Source organism: Plodia interpunctella, chromosome 14, assembly GCF_027563975.2.
Source record: "Plodia interpunctella isolate USDA-ARS_2022_Savannah chromosome 14, ilPloInte3.2, whole genome shotgun sequence".
NCBI lineage: Eukaryota > Metazoa > Arthropoda > Insecta > Lepidoptera > Pyralidae > Plodia > Plodia interpunctella.
In genome coordinates this window covers 1,728,051-1,752,836 of record NC_071307.1, presented here as the reverse complement: position 1 = coordinate 1,752,836, position 24,786 = coordinate 1,728,051, and the positions used below count along the sequence as shown (strand labels likewise).

At 36.7% G+C, this 24,786-nt stretch overlaps 2 protein-coding genes across 2 annotated transcripts in view; one reads left to right on the top strand and one right to left on the bottom strand.

Annotated features, from left to right (window-relative positions):
* The first annotated feature begins 359 nt into the window (after positions 1 to 359).
* Snoo (Sno oncogene) overlaps positions 360 to 24,786 on the top strand; it is a 52,125-nt gene continuing 27,698 nt past the window's right edge. Inside the window, exon 1 of the mRNA XM_053754781.1 lies at positions 360 to 1,880. Within this exon, the coding sequence (XP_053610756.1) occupies positions 1,074 to 1,880 (807 nt within the window). The 5' untranslated portion in view covers positions 360 to 1,073. The remainder of the gene's footprint in view (positions 1,881 to 24,786) is intronic.
* On the bottom strand, positions 7,328 to 10,904 carry LOC128675392 (uncharacterized). Its single transcript, XM_053754780.2, has 2 exons — positions 10,021 to 10,904; positions 7,328 to 8,904 (listed from the first exon to the last, which is right to left on the bottom strand). Exons 1-2 carry the CDS (start codon positions 10,213 to 10,215, stop codon positions 7,705 to 7,707), a joined length of 1,395 nt encoding a protein of 464 aa, XP_053610755.1. The 5' UTR covers positions 10,216 to 10,904; the 3' UTR covers positions 7,328 to 7,704.

Below are 24,786 nucleotides of genomic sequence, written 5' to 3'. Positions count from 1 at the left end.
ATAATTTGGCTCTATTCTTATTTTAAATTTAGAAATAAATTATATTTAGAACGTAAGCAGCTAGATAGATTTATATTAAATAGTATACATATACCTATCTAGTAAAAGAACGTAGAGATAAAAGTATAAGGCAAACACACTTCAGATGTAAAATTAACATTTTACTTGTCAATCTGTTATCTAATGGGAATCCAGTATGCTCGCCAAATGGTTAAATAAGTGGTGTGGTCATGGGCTTCAGGATGGCTGACCCATGTGCCAATTCGTGAACAAGTGCTGTCAGGAGGAACTGGTCACCTAGACTTTCGTGTATTTTTTAACTATACAGTTTATGTGTTTGTCTTAAAATAATATATAAAAAACAAGAACGGTACCTAAGCCCTTCTGGGACCAATTTAAATAAGTTTCTTTGGGATCTCTTCTCAGAAGTGGTCGTTTCCTGTAGGTAGTTTATTATTTTTATATTGTATATAAAATTTGACGAATTTCTGAATGTTTTGACTGTAAATACCTCTCTACCACTCTATACGCGGCTTTATCTTTGAGACGGGCGGGCCTCGGCTCGCGCCGCCATTCTGGATATTTTGACGGGAAGGTCGGTCACGTGACACGGCGACGGGTGAGGGGCGCGGGGCGCCGGCTAGACTCTACAGTAGCCGAGCCATCCGTCTGCTGCTTTGACTGCGGCCAGTCGCCGGAATCTACGCCCCAGTCTCAGACTCTCGCCCTTATTGCGTATCGTTTCTTTCACATGTCTCTGTCGATTTGTGCTCGAAATATTTATTCAATCAATGGAATGCGTCTCTATATTATGTGTTTCGACAGAATCTGTGAAAAAATACGCCCGGATCCTTGATATGTCAGCATAATTTTCATATTTTTGCACGGGTGTGCGAGTGGCGACGGGGCGGAGACGCCGCAAGCCGGCGGCGTTCGCTCGGCCCGGCCGTCGCGACGGCTCAGCGCTCGTCAGACATGTTTCGATCGCGGTCGCAGAGCGTCGCGCTCGCCGGCGCGTAGGTCGGTCGTGACATGCGCCTCTCGAGGTCCAGCAACGGTGGGGGTGACCGAATATGGATGTAGTGACGCCGCACATCACCTCCGTGCTGAAGACGTACCAGGCCAGCGCGCCACGCAGCCTGCAAGGGCCCGGCTGCGGGCGCGCGGAGCGCGAGTGTGGCGACGCGCCGCCGCCGCCGCCGCCGCGCGCGCCGCCGCCCATCCTGCTGGCCGCCGACCCCGTGCTGGGTGAGCGCGGCGAGACCTTGCTGGAGGGAGAGCCCATCTCCTGCTTCAGCGTGGGCGGCGAGCGGCGGCTGTGTCTGCCGCAGATCTTGACCTCGGTGCTGACCAACTTCACATTGGAGCAGATCAACCGCGTGTGCGATGAACTTCAGATATACTGTTCGCGGTGCACGCCCGAGCAGCTACACGAGTTGAAGTCGACGGGCGTGCTGCCGCGCTCGGCGCCGTCGTGTGGGCTGATCACGCAGACGGACGCGGAGCGGCTATGCGCAGCGCTGCTGCACGCGCCGGCGGCCTCCAGTCCGCACAAGCTGCCCGGGTTCCGGGTGTACCACGAGTGTTTCGGTGGCGGACGAGGGGTGTGCGCGCCCGACTTGAACCTAGTGCAGTGTTTGGAGTGCCGGTCGTTGTACACGCCGCGCCGGTTCGTGTGCCACTCGCACGAGGCGGAGCACCGCACGTGCCACTGGGGCTTCGACTCGTCGCGCTGGCGGCGCTTCCTGCTGGTGGCGGACGAAGAGAAGGAGAAAGATAAATGTGCGGCGCTGCTGGACGACCTGGTCGCGAAGGAGGCGGCGGCCGCGTCCGCCGTCGCGCCGGCTCCTAAACACCAACTCAGTTTGAAAAGAAAACAGGTAGGACTTTGTTTATAATAATCTTATTGGGTTCACTCTGATAAACAATATTATACCTATCTCTATCAGGTCCAGTCGCTTACCTATTTGAGCAGCCGTCTCTATGTCTTTATTCATAGTTAAACGAAAAAGAAAAATTTTACCTACCTAATTAGTACTATTTATTATACTGTGCCTCCATAACAATGTTTTTCCATATAAAGACACGTAAACAACGCAGTAAAATAATATGTATCACATAGTAAGTACAGCTACTCGCGATTTGTGATAAACAAAAATATCCGCTCTGCTCTTACGAGAATCCTATTGGATCAGGTTGACGAAGTGTAGAACATGACCCTTTTGTTTGCAAACAGGTCGTTTGTTTTGCAACAAGACCTGTTAATAATAAAATAACAGTGTTATGTTACTCATACACGTGTCATCCAGTTATAGTCGAAATTGGCGCAATGTACCTACCTAGGTATGAAGATAATATTGACAACCACAGTGGTGTGGTGACGCCAGTGGTGGAGGTGGTCCTGGTTTCGATTCCCAGCGGTGACCAAATTGTACCTACCTACATGTTTCAAAATCTGTTTTCAAATTCAAATCTGTGGTTTCGATCGGTCAAAAACACATGATTTTGCCAATTTTTTTCATAATTTGTCCAAAAATCGCACGCATGCATTTCATGCTCAAATTATTTGCTTAACCTACCAGACATAGTGAAGGCAAAAGTTTTGTCATAACAAAGACGTGATAATGTTATCAATAAGCAAAGATTTACTAATCTACCTATTTATTTGTTGCCGTGGGTGTGTTGCCAACCAAATGATTTGGATTTCAGTTTGATAACGACATTACATAAAGTACTAGGTACTTTATGTAATGTCATTGTATATACAGTCGCGAATCGGTGTTGGTGTAATGGTTATGGCCTGTGGATCGAAAGGTCTCAGGTTCGTAAACGTTCGTCCTACTCGTGCCATATGAGTTTGTATAGCAAATAGTAGTTTTCATAGATCACCATTTGCTTCCGGTGAAGGAAAACATCGTGAGGAAACCTCACATTGGTTGACAGTTTAGTTCCCTTGTGTGTGTGCTTACCTGCCACTAGATGGAGGTCAGTAGTTGTAAAAGTCATGTCAGATGCCTTTAGGCGACTTCAATAAAATCTAGCACCAGTAGTGTTAGCAATAACACTATATGATGATAAAGTAGTTACAGAAAACAAAGTAAAATCTATTAGTTACTTATTTCCAAAAAATGTATTAATAAACTCGAACCACTCCAACAGCAGTGGTCCCAGTGAATTCATTCAGTAGGAGGTGCTTGTGCGACAGGGACCGCGGACCAAGTTCATGCGGTCCCAGTCGCCAAGCGGCTATATTGTATCTGCGGCACATTACTTTCACGCGCTGAACCGCTATCAACTCGTGCATAATAATAATGATTACTATTTTTATGATTTAAAAACAGCCATCAATATAATAATAACAATTATTATGGCTAAAGAGGCTCTTCAAGTTTATCTGTCATGTTATCGTCGCGAAATAAAAAAAATACATTACGTGTACAAGAATCTGATAACACATTGTTTTTGCCAATTTTATCAACCAAATTATGTGTTGACCTAGTACATATATTCTATACATATATTAGGTACGTGAAGGCCTATCACGGAACATACAACACGTAGCATGTTACTAACGTGCACACGCTGTCTCTCTTGTAAATAAAAGTGAGAATGTGTGGACGCAATGACATGGTAGCTCCCCTGATATTTGCAATATTTTCTGTAGGTAGACTGTTTGCGTAAATTGCTTTAAAAAAAATTGATGTCCATTTAGTTTGTATATTTGTAACACAGAAACGAGCTCTTTGTCAGACATAAAACATACATACCTATTAAATAGATTTGTTGAGTCGAGGTTTGATCATCTATGATAGGATTTATATATTTCTAGGATATATTTCTTTGTGAGAACATATATGAATAAATGAATTAATATTTATTTGCTTTTGAAGAAGTGCAGAAGCTTCCTATGTTCTTTGAGCCAGTCAATCAAAACATTAATGGCATCCACGGGAAGATACGGAGTGGTCCTATTCTAGGGCGGAACCCCACGCCACAAACGCCGTAATATGTAGCTATGTATATAGATTTGCAAAATTTGCTATTACAGTGTGTACTTGTCGTGCTTTTGTGTCCCCAACAGACTGAAGGTTAAACATTTTTTCATTGTGACATTTCGAAACTCGTTTTTGCGCATTTAGTTGAAAAGAAATTTTAAACGTTTTCGGAAATTCTTGCTGTAAATCGCAATTAACCAATCGAAAAGTTGTTTTCTTATTCTAATTTTACTCCTCCACACTTGATTTATTTTAATGACAATTAGCCTTATATAAATAGAATCTCGTAAAATTATACGATCGTTAAATGTCACCTCCATATAACCTGTGGCTCTGTCTACCCTGTAAGGTGATTAAAGACGTAAAAATATGTATTATCTTATCATAATTATAATTAAAGCGACGTGCCAGTACGTCTGGACAGTGTTACACAATAACGAAAAATTTTGAGTTATAATTTAAAATATTGACGAAATTAGATTTAGGCACTCAGAATACAGATTATACTATAATAGAGGCTTTTATAGTATAATCTGTGTTCATAATAATGTCTATGGTTCACCAACTATCGTGTACCAACTGCCTCACGTTTTGCACGATGGAGGATCTCACGAGGACCTAAGGGTGAATTTCCCAACTGTTTGAACGCGGCGTGTAGCGTTTCATTAGTTTCGCACATTTTTTTAATAAAGATTTTTTTTTATTAAACATTTATAAAATGAACATAAGTACTTTGCTTATTTATAAAATAGGATAATTAGATTGATTACTGTGTAGGTACAATTTAATAAATACGAGTCCAACGATAGAACCGTAGGGAGCCATTATATTGGTAGAAAATTGTACAATATACTAGGTGTTGCCCGGGGCTTCGTTCCCGTGGGAATTTTGAGATAAAATATAGCTTATAACAATCTTGAATAATGTACCTTTGTAATAATGAAAGAATTTTTGAATTCGGTTGGGGAAGTTTTGCCTCAAACATACAAACTCCAACCTCTTTATAATAATAATAGATGTAGCCATTCCGACTCGACAAGATTATTCATAAAAAGGTTAAAACGTATTGTCAATGTATAATTGCAAAGGGCGTTAGCACAAAATAGATTTTAACTTTTCTATGGACTAATATATTATGTGTATGTATATGCTAGCTAACTCTCTAATCTGGTATTTTAACCCGCGAAATTTCTACAGAAGAGAATCTTACTCTTTAGACATCATAACTTTCTATGAAGTTTTAATGTTCAAGTGTAATTTACTTTTTGCTGGAAGTGGTGAAATATTCTCTCGTCGTCTATTACCTACAGCAAGAAAATTTATCCCAGGAGGGACATTCAGCCGTACTAACAAATGAATTGTTATAAACTCTGTTGATATAGGGTTGCCATTATATCAAATATCAATTTAACATTTATTTTTAGAGCTATCAGGTGTGTCCCATCGCTGGGCAATGGCCTCCTTCCGTTCTTTCCATTTAGTCCGGTCCTGTGGTGTTGTAGTTGTCCAGGTTTTGCGGAACCTGTCAAAGTGTCTCGCCGTCTTGCTCTTAACTTGACCGGTCGCCGCTCGTTTATTGGGATCCATGAGGTGGTATCTTTCCCCAGCATGGAGATAATTATTATATATAATACCTACCTACCGAACGAAAAAAGTTAAAGCAGAACAATTATTTGTTCAATTCTTCTTTTCCCTGTTTCACCTCGTTCCTGTTTCGCCCCGAAAAGTATCAACTCAGTAAAAATTGCTTTTTATTAAGTTTAGAAGTCGAAATCTGGTAAAATGCTATACAGGACGTTATTTGTAAGTTAAAATACAAGGACATCTTTCATAATTATGTTGGCATACATTTTTCTGGCTATTTCAATACTACGCACCATTATTTTTATTTATAATAAAATGTTATAATTAAAATTATACTTCTGTTACTAAGACCTTACTAGCTCTTGCCCGCCCCCGTGAATTTATCTGCGAAAGCGGAACAAACGATTTTCATACAAACTTTGAACCCCTTTATAGTCATTTGGGGGTTGATTTTTGGAAAAAAAGTATCCTATGTTTGAACGGAGATCTTTAACTACGTGCATATTAAATTTCATCAAAATATGTCCAGCGGTTTAGTCGTGAAAGCCAAATATACAGATAGACTTGCGCATTTATAATATTAGCATGAATTATACTAGGCCTTATATTGTAACCAATTAATTAATTGAGAGGTTTTATCGCCATTAACAATAACAAATGATTATTTCCTCAATCATGTTGGACAATTATTTCTTAGTATATAAAAATCTTAAAAATTTATGTTTGTATGGGAATTATCTCTCGTCGACAGCCCTCGCAGCCAAGGGGCTTCGTTCCAGTTAGTTGTTACTGGAAGGAAACAGGGCGCTTCTTGGAAAACTTATATGATCCAACACAGGTGGATGAGCAAATAGAAATTATTGTGAAAATGTTATTTCTTAATTATTATCTAAACCTTATTTAGGTTCACAACCTGTTTGTCTGTTTTTCAACAAAATATCTCTAAAATCTAAAATTTATTATCATAGTCGCATTTACTTAAAAGTACTTCCTTAATTTATTTTTGTGATCTTTACCCACATTGATTAAGATATAATAATAATAATTCTATCGTTATCAGAAGAATTAAAATGTCTAGAAAGAAATGTTTTTTTTTATGATTCGCTGTGAATCCTGTTTCGATTTAAAGACTTTATATCAAGACAGATATTCGGATTTTATCGCAAATAAATATTTTCTATTCTTTTTGGTTGAATTTTACTTATGGACCAATAGATAGACGACTAAAGTCTAAAAAGGAAAATTTTTAAAAAAAGACAATCATCTCTCATATATCCCTTCGCTTATGGTATTTATCGAGTCGAATTGTTTACGAATTCGAGCCAAAAACGTGTCAATTTTGTGATCTGACACCTTTTGTTAATTGACTTGTTTTGAACGGTAGCATTTATAGTTCATTGTAACTGGCACATGGACAAAATAAAATGTGAACAAAAAGGCCACTCTATAAAAAAAAGTTCGCTCTATATACAAATGGTATGTAAGGCAAATTATTTAATTCTTATTTCAATATTAACTAATTTAAATTATGAGTTAGGCTACATAAACGTATGTATATTATTATTATTATTTTTAAATTTTTATACTATGCAAAATTCTTTGTAAATTGTCACTACATGAATCCTTAAAATTGGAAAAAGTAGTAAATAATAAAAATAGATCATACATATACAACATATCTTTCGTTATTTTGTGCAATAGGAACGCGGGTGGCCGATCAATCGGAAGTCAGATATCAAATAAAAGGTAATTTCCAGTCGGATACCACTATTTGTGATCCTCCTACCGTGAGTATTATTAACAATTTCTCGTCTGATCCCACTTGCAGTTTGTACGTCCCAACGGATCCTACTACATTCTTGCAAAGTTAAAAAAGGGGTATGTACAGTCAGGAAAAAAGTCATTCGTTAAAAATCAACATTCATTTATTTACAACAATTATCACAGATATCATAGAAAAATAAATCATCACAGAAAACACTTTACATTTAAATTAAAACTATCAAATATTAATTACAACGACTAGCTTCAAATCAACTTGTTATCTTAACTAAAAATATAGATAAGTCATTCATATAATCTGTATATAAAAATTTACAAAATAAGGAAATAAAATAAAAAGAAATCATAATCTTAACTTTTCCAGGCAGTGACCAACTGTGATTTTACCTGACAAAAGTTCATTAGTTACGTGTTTAAACCAGTTGTCGTTAGCAATCACTTTGGTTAGTCTTCGCTTCGGGTTCGGCAGCTCAAAATTATGCTTTTTAATGTTAACCTTTTGAAGACTGGCATCATCTTTTAAAACTTTTAAGAGTTGAAATAAATTGGGTTTCTTTGGCAGAGTACTGTTTAGTTTTTTATGCCAAGATTCTACAGCATTGGTTGTGCGGTGACGTTGATTATGAACACACCAAATGTTGACAAAATTTTCGTCTTCCAGCCATTGTGTCACCATATAATCGTTGAATTGTTGAATTTCATTAGATTCAGGACTGTCTTCCATTAAATAGCACCACCCGTCTGAGATGAATTCTCGAGGTAGCAGCGGCAGGAGAGCTGAGAGCGCTACATGTTTTCGGAGTCTCTTTTCTTTAGTTAAATTTAGCGCTTTAGCCTTCTTCCACACGTTGTGTGAAAAATGAAAGTAACATCCTTTTACTTCGACTGAAGGGAAAACTTTTGATATGGCATTCATAGCCGCTTGTTCATAATCTGTCACATATATCAACGGTTCCCAATCTGGAATATGTTCCTTTAATACTTGAAAAAGTGTTGTGTAAATTTCTTCAGTTTTTCTATTCAGCAACACGTACATTAAAGGCACTATTCTTGTGTGCTCTTCATTGCTTCCGAGATCGCCGTGTATAGAATAAAGTTGTACAAATGGTTTTGGGCAGCACTCAAAAGTTCCGTCACTAAAATAAATCTTGATATGTTTAATTTGTTCCAGGACTTCGCTATCAGCAAAAACTATAATTCGAGTTTCGGAAGATTCATTATAGTAGTCGGCAAGAACAAATTCCTTGAACTGCAAAGGAACTATAACTTCTTCAGGCAAATTGCATTGTATTTTTGTCACTCCGGCTTTCTTATTTCTGGCATTATATAAAGAAGATTTAATGTTTCCGAATGACGGAAGCTTTTTTAAGAGATCCAAGCCTGCATTTTCGAATTCTGACATAAAGTTGTTGTAAATATTGGGTATTGGTGAAAAATTCGAAGATAGAACCTTTTCTCGGCATTCATGTAATTTTTGATCTACTACATTTTTTATTTCGTCCGGCTTACATTGGTGACTTTTTTCTTTTATAATGTTGTTTTCCTGATGAAAAAAAAAACTTCAAGTTAGATTACACACTTTAATGAATAATAATAATACTGTTAGACTAATCCACACAGCGCCATCTAGCCCCAAGCTAAGCAACTAAATGCTTATGTTATGCGTGCTAGATTAACGGATATTCCTACTATTTATAATAGTTTTTTTTGTTGTATATATGTCGCAGTCATCTGGTTGAATCTACTATTTGATTGAATGACTAGCTCCTATATTGAATGACGATATTCAATTGAATGACTAAAGGACAATTCGTCAAGTCGTGTAACGTTTAACGTCTTGACTGAACGTCATTTAGCGAAGTCGTTGAATGGGATATAGCCCATTTTGTAATGTTTGGTTAGGATGACCATGAGTTCGCAACTTAAAAGTTAACCTTACTTTAAATAAAAATAAGTTAATTATAAAATATCTCGTTAAATAGAATCTGTACGACTTTGTAATATTTGATTAGGGTGAACATAAGTTCGCTAATTTCGTAAAATTAAAAAGGTAACCTTACTTTACATAACAAAAATGAGGACATGATATGTTGCAGGATAATATGGCACACCTTATTTATGATATCACAAATAAGGCACTTTAACGCTAATTTAATCGAAAAGAATTTCAATACAGTGCTTTCTGTGCAAGCTGTTTGACGCCACATTTGTTTTGGTGACTACTAGCGCTGCAGTGGGAAAAAAATGAACTAAATTTGAATCACCTGACTGATTTTACGTCCGCCCTGTTCAAAGAGCTATGTTACAATCAGCTAACTAGTTGGACGTTGAGTGACGCTTGTTCTATCAACGTTTAGCCTAGTGATTCAATTGAATATCGTCATTCAATAAAGGAGCTAGTCATTTAATCAAAAAGCAGATTCAACCAGATGACTGCGACATATACACATTATACATAGTAACACCCAGACCCATCACAGATAGTAAAATTCATCATTTCATTTTCTGCCCGGCCGGGGATCGAACCCGGGACCCGTGCATAGCAAACCCGCCATGGTGACCACTACGCTACTCAGGTCGTCAAAATGAATCAATGAATGAGCCAAAAAATTAAAGCAAGTCAGTTCGTTATTTTATGTGGATATAAAGTAGCTCATACCTTTATATTTATATATGCCGGGCACTTTTTGCGCCAATTCACGCATCTCCACGTAATACATCCACTTTTGAATGTTATTTTCTTAGTATATTGGTAACCAGCCCGCAACAAAACTGCACCACCGTTCCTCTGTATAATTGTGAACTCACCACCAGAGTTATTAGAGGTAGAGGGCTTGCTATTACCTTCTGACATTTCCTAAAACGAATAACATTTTCATTATTATACATCAATTAAAAACATAAAGTTCTAGGATAATGATGATAATAAAATTGATGTGTTGAAATAAACGTTAATCTTTTCTATAAACGAAATATAACTATTCTCTGCCATGCCTTAACTGTTCTATAACAATAAAACTTTGTAAATGAAAATAGAATTTAATAAATCTATAGCAATCGTTTAATATTACAAGATGCGTACTTACTGTCTAGTAATTCACTTCAACACGTCACGTACAATGAGATGCACATAATTTCACATTGGAAAGCAAAATGACGACTGGCAATTAGAATAAAGATAACCCCTTTCTCAAGGTCAACTAGCTCTAAGTATGAAACAATTCCTGGAAATATTAGTTATACTTGTCTCTGATTGGATGGACAAGCGCGCCTACTACGTTCGCAGGTAAAAAAGCTGCATGTATGGCTATTATTACTTTTTTTAAATTAGTATCATTATGATAGTAGAAATTATGTTACTGGCTGTACTAAAAATATGTTTAAACCACTAGTAGGATCAGAATGGAATATATAATAAATTAAAAAAAGTTGATCCCACTGGTATATTATGCAAGTGGTATCCGACGGGAATAAAAAAATAAATAAAATAATCGTGATCCCACTGGGATCAAAACTTAGTAGTATCAGACTGGAATAAATCAAATAAAATAAAAACTGCTTTTGTTCTGACGGTAATGAACGTTAGCGCGAAGTGCCATTCTGAAAATGCATTTATGTGAAAGGTGGGTTCGTATTCCTTTCAGGAATACTTCGTTATGTTGTTTGTCATACTGACATACTATTTTTCAGTGCCTACATAATTTTAAATATTTTAATAAATATTTAAAACCTCCCTTTAAAAATCGCCCCACAGCTAGGTTCTTTAAATAGTTAAAATGTATATGTAAAATATTTAGCTATTGTATAACTCGTTAACTTCATCCATATTCTTATTTAAAATACTCGAGGTTAAAATTAACAAATTAGCTCTTTTTTCCCTTGAAATTCTTTTGGAATTGCGTACCATCTAAAATATGTGGTTTCCTGTCCAAATGTCACTAATCATCAACGGCAAGTCAAAGAATCTCATATTTTATCTTGGCCAGTTACAAAATATTTTCCTTTCCACTTCCGGCCGTGATGGGTCATAAATCCGCAGTTGGTGGCCAGCCAATGGGAATATCAAGCAGCACAAGCTGAATCAGAGGATGTCAGCGGTCGAAATTTGAAGTCAGGTGTCCACTTGAGTGGAGTAGAACTAAAAGATTGAAATGAAGAAGGCGTTTTATTTAAACACTTTGTTGCACAAAATTACAAAAAAAAAATGTACAAAAGGTGGACTTAACGACTTTAACCCGTTCACTGATATTAACATTAAATTGGGAAAAACAATTACCTAGCCATAATGTTCAGTTGTTTCATGAAAGTCTAGACAATTTTGAGTCAAAATTGTTGACACCTACCTAATATTACTTAGTCTATTTAAAAAAAAGAAACACCAATATGACTAGCTCTTACTTATGAATGTATTTGTTTCAAAAATCATCACCTATGTGAATTACCATGCACTTGATGTTATTTATTTGATGTAATGCTGTGCCAAAATTCCCCTCTACAGATACAGATGAAAAGATTTTTTTCCACTCAGAAATGTAAACTCATGTTAGTTTTTGATATATCCGTGCAATTAAAATTGTTGAGAGTTGTATTTGAACGATGCGACGACTTTGTTTAGAAATAGCTGTACGCTCATCATACAGGAATTATTCCCTGGCATTCCTGAAATTTGGCTTCCAATCGGACACGAGTGGACAGTTCTTTACCCGCGTATTTAAAATTTTTCTGACGTGACTTTCTTTTCTGGGAATACAGAATTACTGCGAAATTTAAAATATTTGGCGGGAATAACGTGACAATAAAGCTAGGAAATACCTAATAATCATGTTTTTTTTTTAGAAAAAATAGCTTATGAATAAGAAAAAATTCTTGATGTTGTTATGCTACTCGCTAATAGTATTTTATTGTATTCATGACTTACTTGATAATCGTAATCTATTATTATACGTTATATATTCTTTATGCATAATAAGAAAAAAGATTTGTATTTTTGTTTGTAATGAATAAACTAAAAAACTATGGACCGATTTTGATGAAATTTGGCTCAGAGACAAACGAATCTTTCAGGAGTAACATAGGCTGCTTTTTATTATGGTTGTACCTGAACGAAACCGAGACGGGCAGCTAGTATATAACTACATTGCATTAGTAAAATATATCTAATGCGTTAAAATAATCTCTTGATTGCTTTTAATATATATCTTCAATTAATTTCCTTTTAGTTGTTGTTTACAAACTTTTATTTGGTGTGTACGATTCAATTTCCCATTGAGATTACTCTTCCTATCATTGCGCTTTTTTTATCACAAAATGGGGACCTTTTCAGCGCTTAAAGCATCTTGGCAAGGGTGCCAACATTCCGAGATTCCATTACGTTGGCTAAGATTCCAGGCATGACTTTTAGGGGCTATCTTTCTGAAGCTGATTCATTGCCGAAATGAAACTTTCACCATGCCAAATATTTAGGCATAAACACGTATGAAGGTCAGTTTGGCACTTTGATCTGTTGACTTGGGATATTATTTAATTGTTTTGCTTTCGCGTGAATGATCTGATGAGAAAGGCATGTGAATGAGTTGTTGCTGATTTTAAAATTGGTAAATTAAGAAATAACCCTAGACACCAACCCGAATAGAGCGAATGATCTCCCCAAATTTACTAGAAGTCAATTAACGGATCAAACTGTAGATAAATTTTCCCCAATGATTTGAATTCGTGCGATGATTTAGCTAATATTTTACCGAATTGCGATACGAGTCGCACATCAAGACCATCTCATATGTAAAGCACGTTTGAAACTGCAAATTTAAGGACGCTATCGGTATTATTGATTTCGGTATCCCGTCTAGACTAGCGCGTGCACCTTGGTATCAGTAATTTCGACACGTGTCGTTACGCAACGCGTGTGATGAAACTATCATAACATTATGACATTCAGTGATTCACAGCGACAGATGTGACTTCTATTCAGTTATGAAGGTCTAATCTAGTGGAATGTAGCTACAATAAAGTCATTGGTACATACAATAGGTACAAAAATACTGAATAGAAAATTCAAAACACGTAACAGAGCAAGTTATGTTAATTGCTGAAAAATTGTTAAGTAGATATTATATAAAATGACAAAACAAAGCATATTTACGATATTCAGGTACTATATTTACTTTTTCACTTAAAATAATAGTGATATTAGATATTGAGTGAGAGATTAGATAGTGAGTTTATTTCGCGTCCGTCAAGTGAATGAAACATGACATTATTATTATTATACTGAAAAATCTTGAAAAATTACATTGATTTAAATTCTTCAATTTGAATTTTCAAGGCGAAACAAGAACGGGGTGAATCAGTATAGGATACATAGCAATCATTATCAATGCAGATAAAATTACGTATTGTATATGAGGTTTCTTATTAAGACTGCTTATGCAAACGTTAACGCAACGACGCAACGCGGTATCTAGGCACGTCTAGGTATAGGCTAGACGACCAAGGCCGCCTTTTGTTCACTTAGCCACAGTGGCTCTGAAATAGTCTATTCTTACCTTATTGCTGCTTACGTCAATGCTTAGATGTTCAAGTAAGTCATGGGATGTTAAATAAGCGTATGAATTTTTAGAGTTCCGTACTTCAAAATGTAAAAAGTGAACCCTCATATGGTCACATCGTTGTCTAGAGGTTCTTTTTCTCACGAACGCATACAGCTATCAGAAGTATGGAGAAGGAACTTTTGTCCCAGAAAAGTAAATGTTGCCGTGGGAAAAATCACGCGGGCGAAACGGAGGACAAAATACGTATGTATAAAACTGAAAACAATATGGAAAAAAAATTTGAATTTATGTAATGAATGTAGAATATATAGCATATCGTAGACAAAAATATCTAAAAAGTTAATGTATGTGATACTTATACGATATTAAAAATTCAATAGAGATAAAAAAAGAAATGTTTTCAAATAAATACATGAATACTTACAGAATTTGACGTCATCACAGCACACACGCGCACTCATTGAAAACCTGGATTAAAAAATACAAACTAAAATGTATCTTATTGCTCACATATAAAGCTAAAAGTTCCACTGTGCTGAATTGCATTTAAAAATTTAAATTTCAAATTTCCGAACGCGCTATGGCGCTATCTTAAAACGTTGTATTTGTTTGGTATAATATTTATTATTTTTAAATAAGTATGTATGACATATCTACGTGAACGAAACGCCCCCACTAGTAGCCATATTTCGTATATTTAATTTCGTATGAAGTGAGAGAATATCTGAGGAAAACTGGTTACGATCACGAATTTTAGGCAAAACAAATTTCGAATCTATACGAAGATTCTTTTTACATTTCGATACAATTTATCCAGTTACAAATCAATTAATGTATTCTAGCGTATCCCGAGCCCCTACGTGTCGCTCTACTAGACTTCCAAATCGGTAAAAAAAAGTGTAGACTTGAATAACAATGTGGTACCTATTCAGTCAAAGACCTGGACATTAGCATAGCTTGCTCTTTAGAATTCAAAATCGTTGATTTAGTGTTTATATAGGTCTTTATTTGGATTCATTTCTCGCGCGTGTATTCCTATTTTTTAACAATGAACTGAATTTGAACTTTGATCGAGCGGGACATCGCGTGTGGTGGTTTTTTTAAAGGTAATGATATCATGAATTTAACTAATAATAGAGCGAATTGTGTGCACTGTGCTATGCAAGATTTATTATCGATTTTTTTTTACATTTTCGCCTATAAAAGATATCTTAATGATAATATTTTAATCCACTAATATTGTAAATGAGAAAGTTTGTGAAGATGAGTATGTGTGTATGTTTGTTACTTTTTCACGCAAAATCTACTAGGCGGAGTATTATGAAATTTGGCACACGGGTAGAATATAACCTGGAATAACACATAGGGTACTTTTTTCCCGGAATTCCCACGGGAGCGAAGCCCCGACGCGCGCTAGTCAACAATATTTTTATTATTCTTTCTACTGAAAATATTCAGTTTATTCATTTAACCAGATCCATTTTAAAAAATACAATATTATTTTCGTAATCAAAATATGTACATAAAAGCACAATTTGTATTTTTTTTATTTTTTGTGGGTCAGTAAAATCGAAAAATCTAGAACTTTCTCTTCAAGTAACTGCGCGAATGGAACATAGTCACAGACAAAACAGATTTTGTGGAAGCGTCCGTCACTAAATAATTAGTCAAGGCCCATCAACGCGATCGTAAAATAGGAACGCTCCCATTAAATCTGAGGATAATTCAGGTGGCTGAATGACTCACGATTCTCTGTGCCAAGACAAATAAGAGAAGAAAAAATAAAACTCCATGCGACTCAGAGGAGATAATTATCTCGAGAGTTTGAGGTTGCGCCCTTTACACAGATCTCGTTTATCCTAGTTAATATTATAACGTGAAAAGCTAGACTGATGTTTCTCTCTGTTACGCAAAAATGTTGGACGGATTTGGGTGAATTGATATGAGCCCCGGGATGCAGTTTAGAAAACAATTGCAGTGGTAGTAGGAGCAGAGCTGATCCAAGAGTAGTTGTTACACAGCAGAGAAGATCCTGAACAGGTTTATTTATTAGACAAATTAAAAAAAAACTACTTTCAATATTCATTTAGCTACAACTTTTGAACGGCTGAACCGATTTTCATGAAACATGTGGCTAAGAACACTCGGGATAAAATTGTCTGACACAAAAAAAAATTAAACAAAAATCGGTTCATCCGTTTGGGAGTTACGATGCACAGACAGAGACACAGAGACAGACACGTTAAACTTATAACACCCCTCTTTTTGCGTCGAGGGTTAAAAAATAAAGTCAAACTGCTTAATAAGAAAATGAGATTTCGTAGCAGGGTCAGTCAGACACAATCACAAAAAAATTATATTGGACATATTTTTGTACTATACAGGCGTAATGATAAATCTACAAAAATGATGAAGCCGTTTTATTGAATGCATTGCATTGTCGCGAGACCGCCAAGTCACAAGTTTCACGCAATCAACAAATTTATCATTAATAAATCAAAGACAATAAAAACGGAATGAGCGCAGCGGACAACGCTCTTGAATGTCGTCATTCGAAATTCTGCCATACACATTTGCGTTAAGGTGGTGAATGGTTTGTGGCACAGGAATAACAGTTAGATCTCCCTGGACCCTTGCCAGAAAGTCTGGCGACCTGTTGCCAATGATTGATTGGCCTTACCTCTCGCTTTGTTATTAATAAGATCTAAGATAGAATACAAGTGTCATGTTTTGTTTATTTAGAGAAATTACCGTGCGCTCACGACGCTACCGGATTGTTATAGCAAATTACTTGAATAAATCAGGCGTGAGATCAAACATCAACATCATCAAACTCGATTTATCAAATATCTTCATGAACTTTCATACATTTTGTTAAATAAATTGCACAGAGATTTGTATTGCTGAGTACAAAGAGTTAAAAAATATCTCAATTAATTGGTAGTAAATGCCTAAATGACATTATTTTAGATGGAATGGCTTAGTGGTTAAATGTAAATTAATCAATTTTACAAACAACAGGATACATACCATATTGCTTTCACTTTGAAAAAAAAAATATATCGTATACAATAATATTATAACTATAGCGATGGTAAAAGTATCTTTGTTAGACCACGAAAGCGGCCTTGTGCCTCCTACATGTACCGTCTAGTTGTGCCTTATCGAGGTCGTCTGCATATCCAAGTTTCAACTGTGTACAGTTAGTTACTGGATACAATACAATAGGCTTAAGATCCATGAAACGCTTTAGAAAATATAAAAGACAAAATGAATGTAATGTGAAAATATAAGTTAAATTTTAGAAAATTAAAATCTCAACAAAAATATAAATGTGAATCAGGAACCAAGTTCAATATAAGAATATGCGTTGTTTTCGCCTCTGCCGTCAATAGAGATGACAGACAGGGGTGGTAAGTAAGTGAAATTGAAGCAGAAAGCGGTGAAGGGTATATTTTTTTAAATACCCCTTATTTTTTATAGTAATTAAAAATATTTTTATACTACTGGTAGTAAGTAGTATAAAAATATGACCACCTGATGGGCATTTACAAGGTTGTAATTGAACAAACAACAATATGTGTTCAATGTTTATCATGAACCATTACTCATTCATTATAACAGGAGCCGCGCTGCCCTGTGTCGGTATTATCCAATTATTATTTCCATTAATTTGTTTCTTTAGCAAACAGTCATACCACATCAATGGAACGTAATTTCGCCGCGACGTCTGCCACATTTTCCGGTAGAGGAGCGACCCTCTCTGTCGGCAAATAAGGTCAGGTCAGGTCATCATCTTTATGTTTTCAATATTTATTTGTGACCACAAATGGCAGGTCCAAAAAAAAAAACATTTAAGTAACCAGCCAGCTTTATGTGTCTGTGATTTAACGATTTGGTGCTGGCCACTTAGGAACAAAAAATAAGTTACCCCGACTAGGCACCTGATGTTTATAAATGAATGTAGACATAAAATAATATAATAGGATGAAAGCAGCGGCGCGCAAAATCAGAAATAACCTGGTGTTCCGAAGTCCTAATGGTTCTGTACGGTTGCAAATGTCAAACGGGATTCAGTCGAGAATAGATCGCAATGAGAGAACCTGGGGTAATGACCCCGACTTATACAGCTTAAATTTTTAAACAGCACTCACATATTTTTGCAGGGTTTTGGTTCAGTAGGGTTTTTAAGGTTGGATGGGTACAATTGTATGCGAAAATAGAATACTGCTGAGAGGTGTTCAAAATAGAAGGGAATATTGGCCAAATGACACAAAGCTTTAAAATTATTATTGAAGGGAAGGTAAGAAGCGGTATAGAAAGAAAAAGGAAGAGTTACCCGAGCTAACTGAATGACAATAGAATCGTCGTGATGTATCGGGATCAAAAATAAGTAAAGCCGATAGCCGAGCCAAGAGAGTTGTGGCGAATCTAGAAATTGTTACTCTTACAAGCAAAAGCATCAGAACAAATCGAGATACCTGGATTAATACTTAATAATGTAGTATTTAGGATTCACGAGGAGGGTTGACGTCAACCAGGCGACCGATGATATCACAGCCGAATGTTCAAAATTTTAAGTTTTTATTTTTGAGCTGACCCTTGGTTTCGTGGTGTCACGCTCACAGGCGTAAATGCCACTGGAAACATGCAAGATTGGGAGAGCAGTAATTTAATCCAAAATGTCCCCGAGGGTGGAGCCCAGGAACGGAAGTACTATGAAATAATTAACACAAAATTAACGGAAGTGCTATGAAATAATTAACTCAAATTTTTGTCTTAGGTAATATCAAGAAATTTAATTTGACATTTCAGAAATATTTCAAAAGATGGCGCTGTGTTGCTATGAATTGTTACCTCAGATAAATGTCAAAATGGAAATTTTAATTTTCGTACATACTTTTTGTTTTAATATGCATGTACCTATTTGAAATACCGGAAAAATTTTGCATTCGCTGTTCTATTGTAATGTACAATACCTATTCAGTTTTTTGTGGTATTGGCATACCGCAGTTTAGCACATTTGCATTCCAATAATCAAAATTATATGTAAAAAGTTTTCGTGCTCATAGATTTTGTTTTACTTATCTTGAGGTCCTGGGTTCGATTCCCAGCGCGGGCTAATATTTGTTCTTGTGATCACAACTATTTGTCTGCGGTTCTGGGTGTTATATGTTTTTGTGTTTGTATCCATAGCGACTAGAATTAAGTATCACATGATTTCTTCTTACCAAAAGATCTCTTTTTTATTCCTTAGTCCGTTTTGTACCTTTTTTTCTTACTACGCGAAAGAAGTCCCTTCGCATCATCTGGAACTATCAATAGCAGATCGGCCACGTTGTAATTGTCAGCCACTGTAACACCACGTCCAGTGTCTTTGCGGCGCGGACTTAACATACATAGCGATCAAGACAGAGGTCAGGAGGATGAAAACTACTATATACGTTTGGATTTGTTATACATGTCACCCATGCTTTTTAACTTATTTTTGAAAATAATAATAAGTACTGTCCCGGATAGACAGGGGCGCGGGTTCAATTCCCGCTCGATACCAGATTTTTTTCATCTTATTATTATTTACTATATATGAGTCAGATTGGTATAAAAACTCATATAGCACGAGTAGGATACGAACCTGAGACCTTTCGATCCACAGGCATCTTAACCATTCTTTACACCACCACCGCTTCAAAGTTAGGGTTCCTAGGAGTTACACAACTATATAGCTCGGTGAGGACGGTGCTGCTACAGACACGAAAATATTTTTTTGCTGTCGTACCGTACAGTCATTAAAGGTTATTATCATTAAAACATGTAGTTTGTCTTTGTCATCCTTCATACGAGTACAAGCAGCATTGCCTCCTATCAAAAGGCCAAATAAAGTTTTCGATGTAAGAGTGTAGGACGCTAGAGAGACCATTGTATTACATTCAACTTTATGGTCTACTCAGAGGAGTTGCGGTTTAGTCGAAGATTAAAAAAAAAAAACACAGTTTACTGCAATATTAACATCTAGAAACTGCTGAAGTGGGACGAGACTCAGCTTGCCCCAAATAATTATGAATGTGCTCATAATTAACTTCAAATGATAAAATAATCACGCAGAAATTTACAGTAGATGTTATTGCGAACATGTTAGCACGAAGGGTGCATCTCTTTGTCCCCTTATCGGGTGTTATTGGGCCGATATGACGGTCAAAGGCCGCGCACGCGCATTGGGGTATTGAACCCGCTGGCTGTCACACTTAGCAAGCTTGTGCGCAGCCATCATGCCGATTGAAAAGTGACATAAAGCCACTTGGTTCTTCGACTACTACTCATCAAATAAATAGGTCTAACTGAAGTTGTGACATTTTTCTGCCATGACTTAAGACCATCTAATTTATTGACCTCATGATGGCGTACATAAAAAGAGCCATCACAATCAGAACTCGCATTGATTGATTCACATTGAACTCACACAGACTCACATCGCCAAACTAGGGACTCACACATTTTCGCAACTTTGTTTTATAAATCGTTCCCATATGTCTGCCAAACGAACTTTAGTGACATTCAAGCATTGAACACATCTGTAGATGAGACAATTTAAAGTTTACAGCAGTTTACCAGAAAGATGATTCAACATTTTGTGCAAGAGGGTAATTCCAACTAATATATTGCAGCTGCACGAGTTTGGTACTTTTGCGCGCAAGACACATGCGCAAAAGACACTTACGCGCAACCACTTGCGCGGAAGAACGGTGCGCGAAAGCACTTGCGCGCTAGAAACTTGCGCGTAAACAACTTGCGCGTTGCGTTGCGTGTCTTTGCTTTGCGCGCAAATGTCTTGGCGCATGTGTCTTTCGCGCAATTTTTTTAGCGCAAGTGTTCAGTACTGATACGCAGCTGCACCACAGAATCCTACTATTAATATAAACTTAGAAGTAGAGAATGGATGGATGTTTGGAACTCTTTTACGCAAAAATCTACTTAAAAGATTTAAATGAAAAAACAACTTGGATGCAAATAAAACTGGGAATAATACAAAATAGTTTACCCCTAAATTCCCACGAGAGGGCAGATGCATAATAATTGCAACAAATGTGCAGGAATTTCTATAGATCGGTGTAAATGCGGTGACGTGAATATAACATTGTGTACTTCAAAATAGGTCGCCCCTTATCAAAGTTTGTGATAAATATTTACCACAGTCAGTTTTCTAGATGCACCAAATCTCTAAACATTGTGTTTATATAATGTGACTGTATGAACAGATGTTATCAATAACTTGAATCATCCAAATCATGACTATTTCAGATTCTCTCACAATTCTCGTTCTTTGTTAGACCATAGTTCACTACTCTATTAGTTGGTTTAAATTCTTCAAGAATATCTCGAGGGATACATTTGCTCAAACACATTGTTTCCGAGAAATTATATGTGAGATTTCCAGAGTTTTCCTAAAGAAATTTTCTTAGAAAAATCGGATAATATCTGAAGAATTTTCCTGACCGTGTTCGTTCGTGCATTCTCGAAAATTTCGACAACTTCCCATCGCTAGACATACGTATTTATTTGAACAATTCTACAAAATATAAAAAAACAATGCAATTCTGAATTAGTGCAAGGTTCCATCCTAGAATAGTAACGCGTATGTATTAAAGACACACTTAAATTAAATGCGCAATAAATATAGGAAGCGTAAGATGTATATATAATCTGCGACAAAATTAGGCCACGTTCATTAATGTATATAGTTATCTAATGGACGCCCAAATAACAGGCGCCAGTACTGAAGACGCAATTATACTTATCAAGAATTTTTCGGCAAGTCTTACGATAATGATGGCAATGATTATGTTTTTGAAATGGCGTCCTTGTAGACGAAAACATTAAGATAAAGAATCTTTTAATTCGTATTATATCATATTTGTGTATGTCTGTTTTGAGAAATCTCTCTGTTCTTGTGTAATTCTTTGATTGTAAAAACATAACTAATAACTCAGTCCAGTACATTATGATAGCTAATCTATACTTGGCATTGTAGGAATTGACACCGTTTTACATAGGTACATGTCGATTGTAGAATGTTCATAAATGTTCTGTTATTCATTTCTTATCAACTACCAGAGGTCAGATGTTCATTTTTATTAGTGTACTGTGAAGTGACAGACCTCACAGATGGTTATGGAATTTACATAATTATCAGGTCTAGTATCTTTATGTGAGCGACGTGACGCCTTTATAATAAATCGGCGCCTTATAAAGGCAGTTTTACGGAACAATAGGAGGATATACGCCGGTGGTTTTGCTGACTAGTAATATGAATAGATAGCAGAGTTTTGTAGCTATTTGTAACCGCCGTAAGTATAGTACACTCAACTTCGCCGCCAGTACATTTTATAATGATGATTAACATATTCTGCGCCCCGAGCCATATCGAGCTGGCGATAGCAAAGCAACTCGGCCCTTTGAAGTTGAATATAATTATTTCAAAACAGAGTAATAAGTGATGCATGTATGCAGCATTCGAACGCATCCTGCCTCGGCGTCGATCAATATTCCTCATAAGCACCCGGACATGGTGCGATCGCGTTTACATACACTTCAATAGAAATGCTATCTGGCAGCCGCCAGCGTATCGAATATAAATTACACAAAATTATAGCAGACGCATAAAATCCGCACTACGTGCCGCGATAGACTATAGAGCCGTCGCCATTTTGAAATTCAAACGCTCATCGGTTGCGTTCTTATTCTGAAACCCGCGAGTCGGCGACCCCGTGACCGAACGCACATATTAATGCGTTGACCGCCCACGGCCATGCGTTACCCGACCAAGTTTATTTACAACTCAATATCATAAATGGACTAGTCATAAAAGAGCTTCGCGACGTGGTGGCTTTGTTATTATGATGTCCAGACTGGCCGCGACGGGTCACGCCGTCACAGACGCCTTTATTGCTTTCGATCTACACTTTTTCGGGTGTTTACGATCGGACGCGAGGTCGCTTCGCGTCCGTTTTGGATATAGTTTCTTTTTATTGCGTCGTACGAGTGTTATCAGAGAGATCAAGCTGATTCAAATTATAGTTTCGAAAGGTATAAGATAGACGGTCGCCATCTACGAACCCCATATGAATATTGCAGATCGTGATAACTACTTACGAAAAGTTTCTGTTAAAATGTTATTCCACGATTCGTTATATTTCACAAAATTTTGATTTTGACCTAGGAATTTTAATCTAGAGTCTAATGTTTTTATAGTTAGATTCTCCGGTTGAGTTTTACAACTCAAAGTGACAAACAAATTGTCAAAGTAGTCATTAATGACAGACTAAATGATTTGTCTTCACCGCATTCTGTGTTCATACTAAAGGAACCATTAGGTAGTTCATCCAATGATAATACTGAACAAGTACAAGGAATACGTGAAACGAATTCATAAATAGGCTTACATAAATTGCAGTATGGAACCTAGGTCGCTAAATTAACGAAACAAAGCAATTCTTTGTGAATTCCTAACCTTTTCGATGCCAATGTAAAATCAAACTTTGTATGCTTCTCTACGTAGGTATCTCCTGTACTTTGAATGCCAAAACAACGGAATGACTTGCAATCGAGATTCATTCATTCACCTAGTACAATAATTTCTTGAACCACCAGCTTGGAAAGATCTACATTTTGAACCATTAAAATAATAACAATTCACTTGAAATGGTGAAGAATGCTCCAAAATTCAACCATAAACAACAGACTTTCTTTTTTGTAAATATGGCTGGCCGGAGAGGCTGTGGTTTCTGGTTATGGCAGTTGTTGTTCGGCATTCGAGCAGAACAGGCGTCTGAGCAAGGTCAACTTTACAACTGGGGCGGCGGCGCAGCGCTTGCCATCATTGATTTCACTATGACGCAACTGGCGGCGGCTCGGCGCCGTGTATGTTCTACTACATTGGTCCACAATAACACATAGAAATCAGTTTCCACTTCTACGCATCGCTGAGATTGATTGAATACCAAATCAGAAATTGTTATTGCAAAAGCCCTGAATAACTACGATGTCCAAACGAGTAACATTATCACAACGACTGAACTATGATGTTACGTCGCTGAAAAGATTACCAAAAAATCATTGTCATACTGTTTGTTGAAAAATCTGTTATATCAGAATCTTGCGCGGTGGTAATTTGTAGACTAATTCGTAAACACAACCGTCGAAAGGCGGCCGAAAAAATAGAAATATTTGGGACGTAAGCACTTTTGCGGCTCAGTGCCAAATTTCACGCGCTCCACATCTGTCAAACGCAACGAAAATAATGAACACTTATTTTTGTTTCTTCATTTAGGTTTAATATTATAGATGTTTCAGGGACCTGATTTAAATTATGTATCTTATGATCTGTATTTTTGTATTTTAATGATTATTTTTAATGATGATTTAGAAGAGTGCGCTCAACCAATCAACGCCACCGTCAAAACAGAATAAGCAAGCTTTGAAATTAAACTTTTGATTGAATCGAACGGGAATTGAACCCACGCCCCTGTCTATCGGAGACTGTGCTCTTTGCAAAATATTAGATTATGTTTACAGTAATCGATAATTGTTGAAGTATGAAATGTTGCTGACAGTTTGATGCGAGGTGGATGTATCATTTATGTTATCAAGGAACTTGTAGCTAGGGGTGAAAAGTACTTTACACCCCTCTCCCTTATGTACTGAATACTGAACTGACGCGTTTGAGCATAGACTTAAACCTCCCTACTCACATAAAATAGAGTATATTCAAGCTGTGTTTTTCTCAGCTATCCAGCAATTAGCGAAGCGTGAATTTTCCTTTTACTAATGATGCTTTACACTTTACGCCTCCAGCTGAGGTTTCATGAAGCATTTCCTGA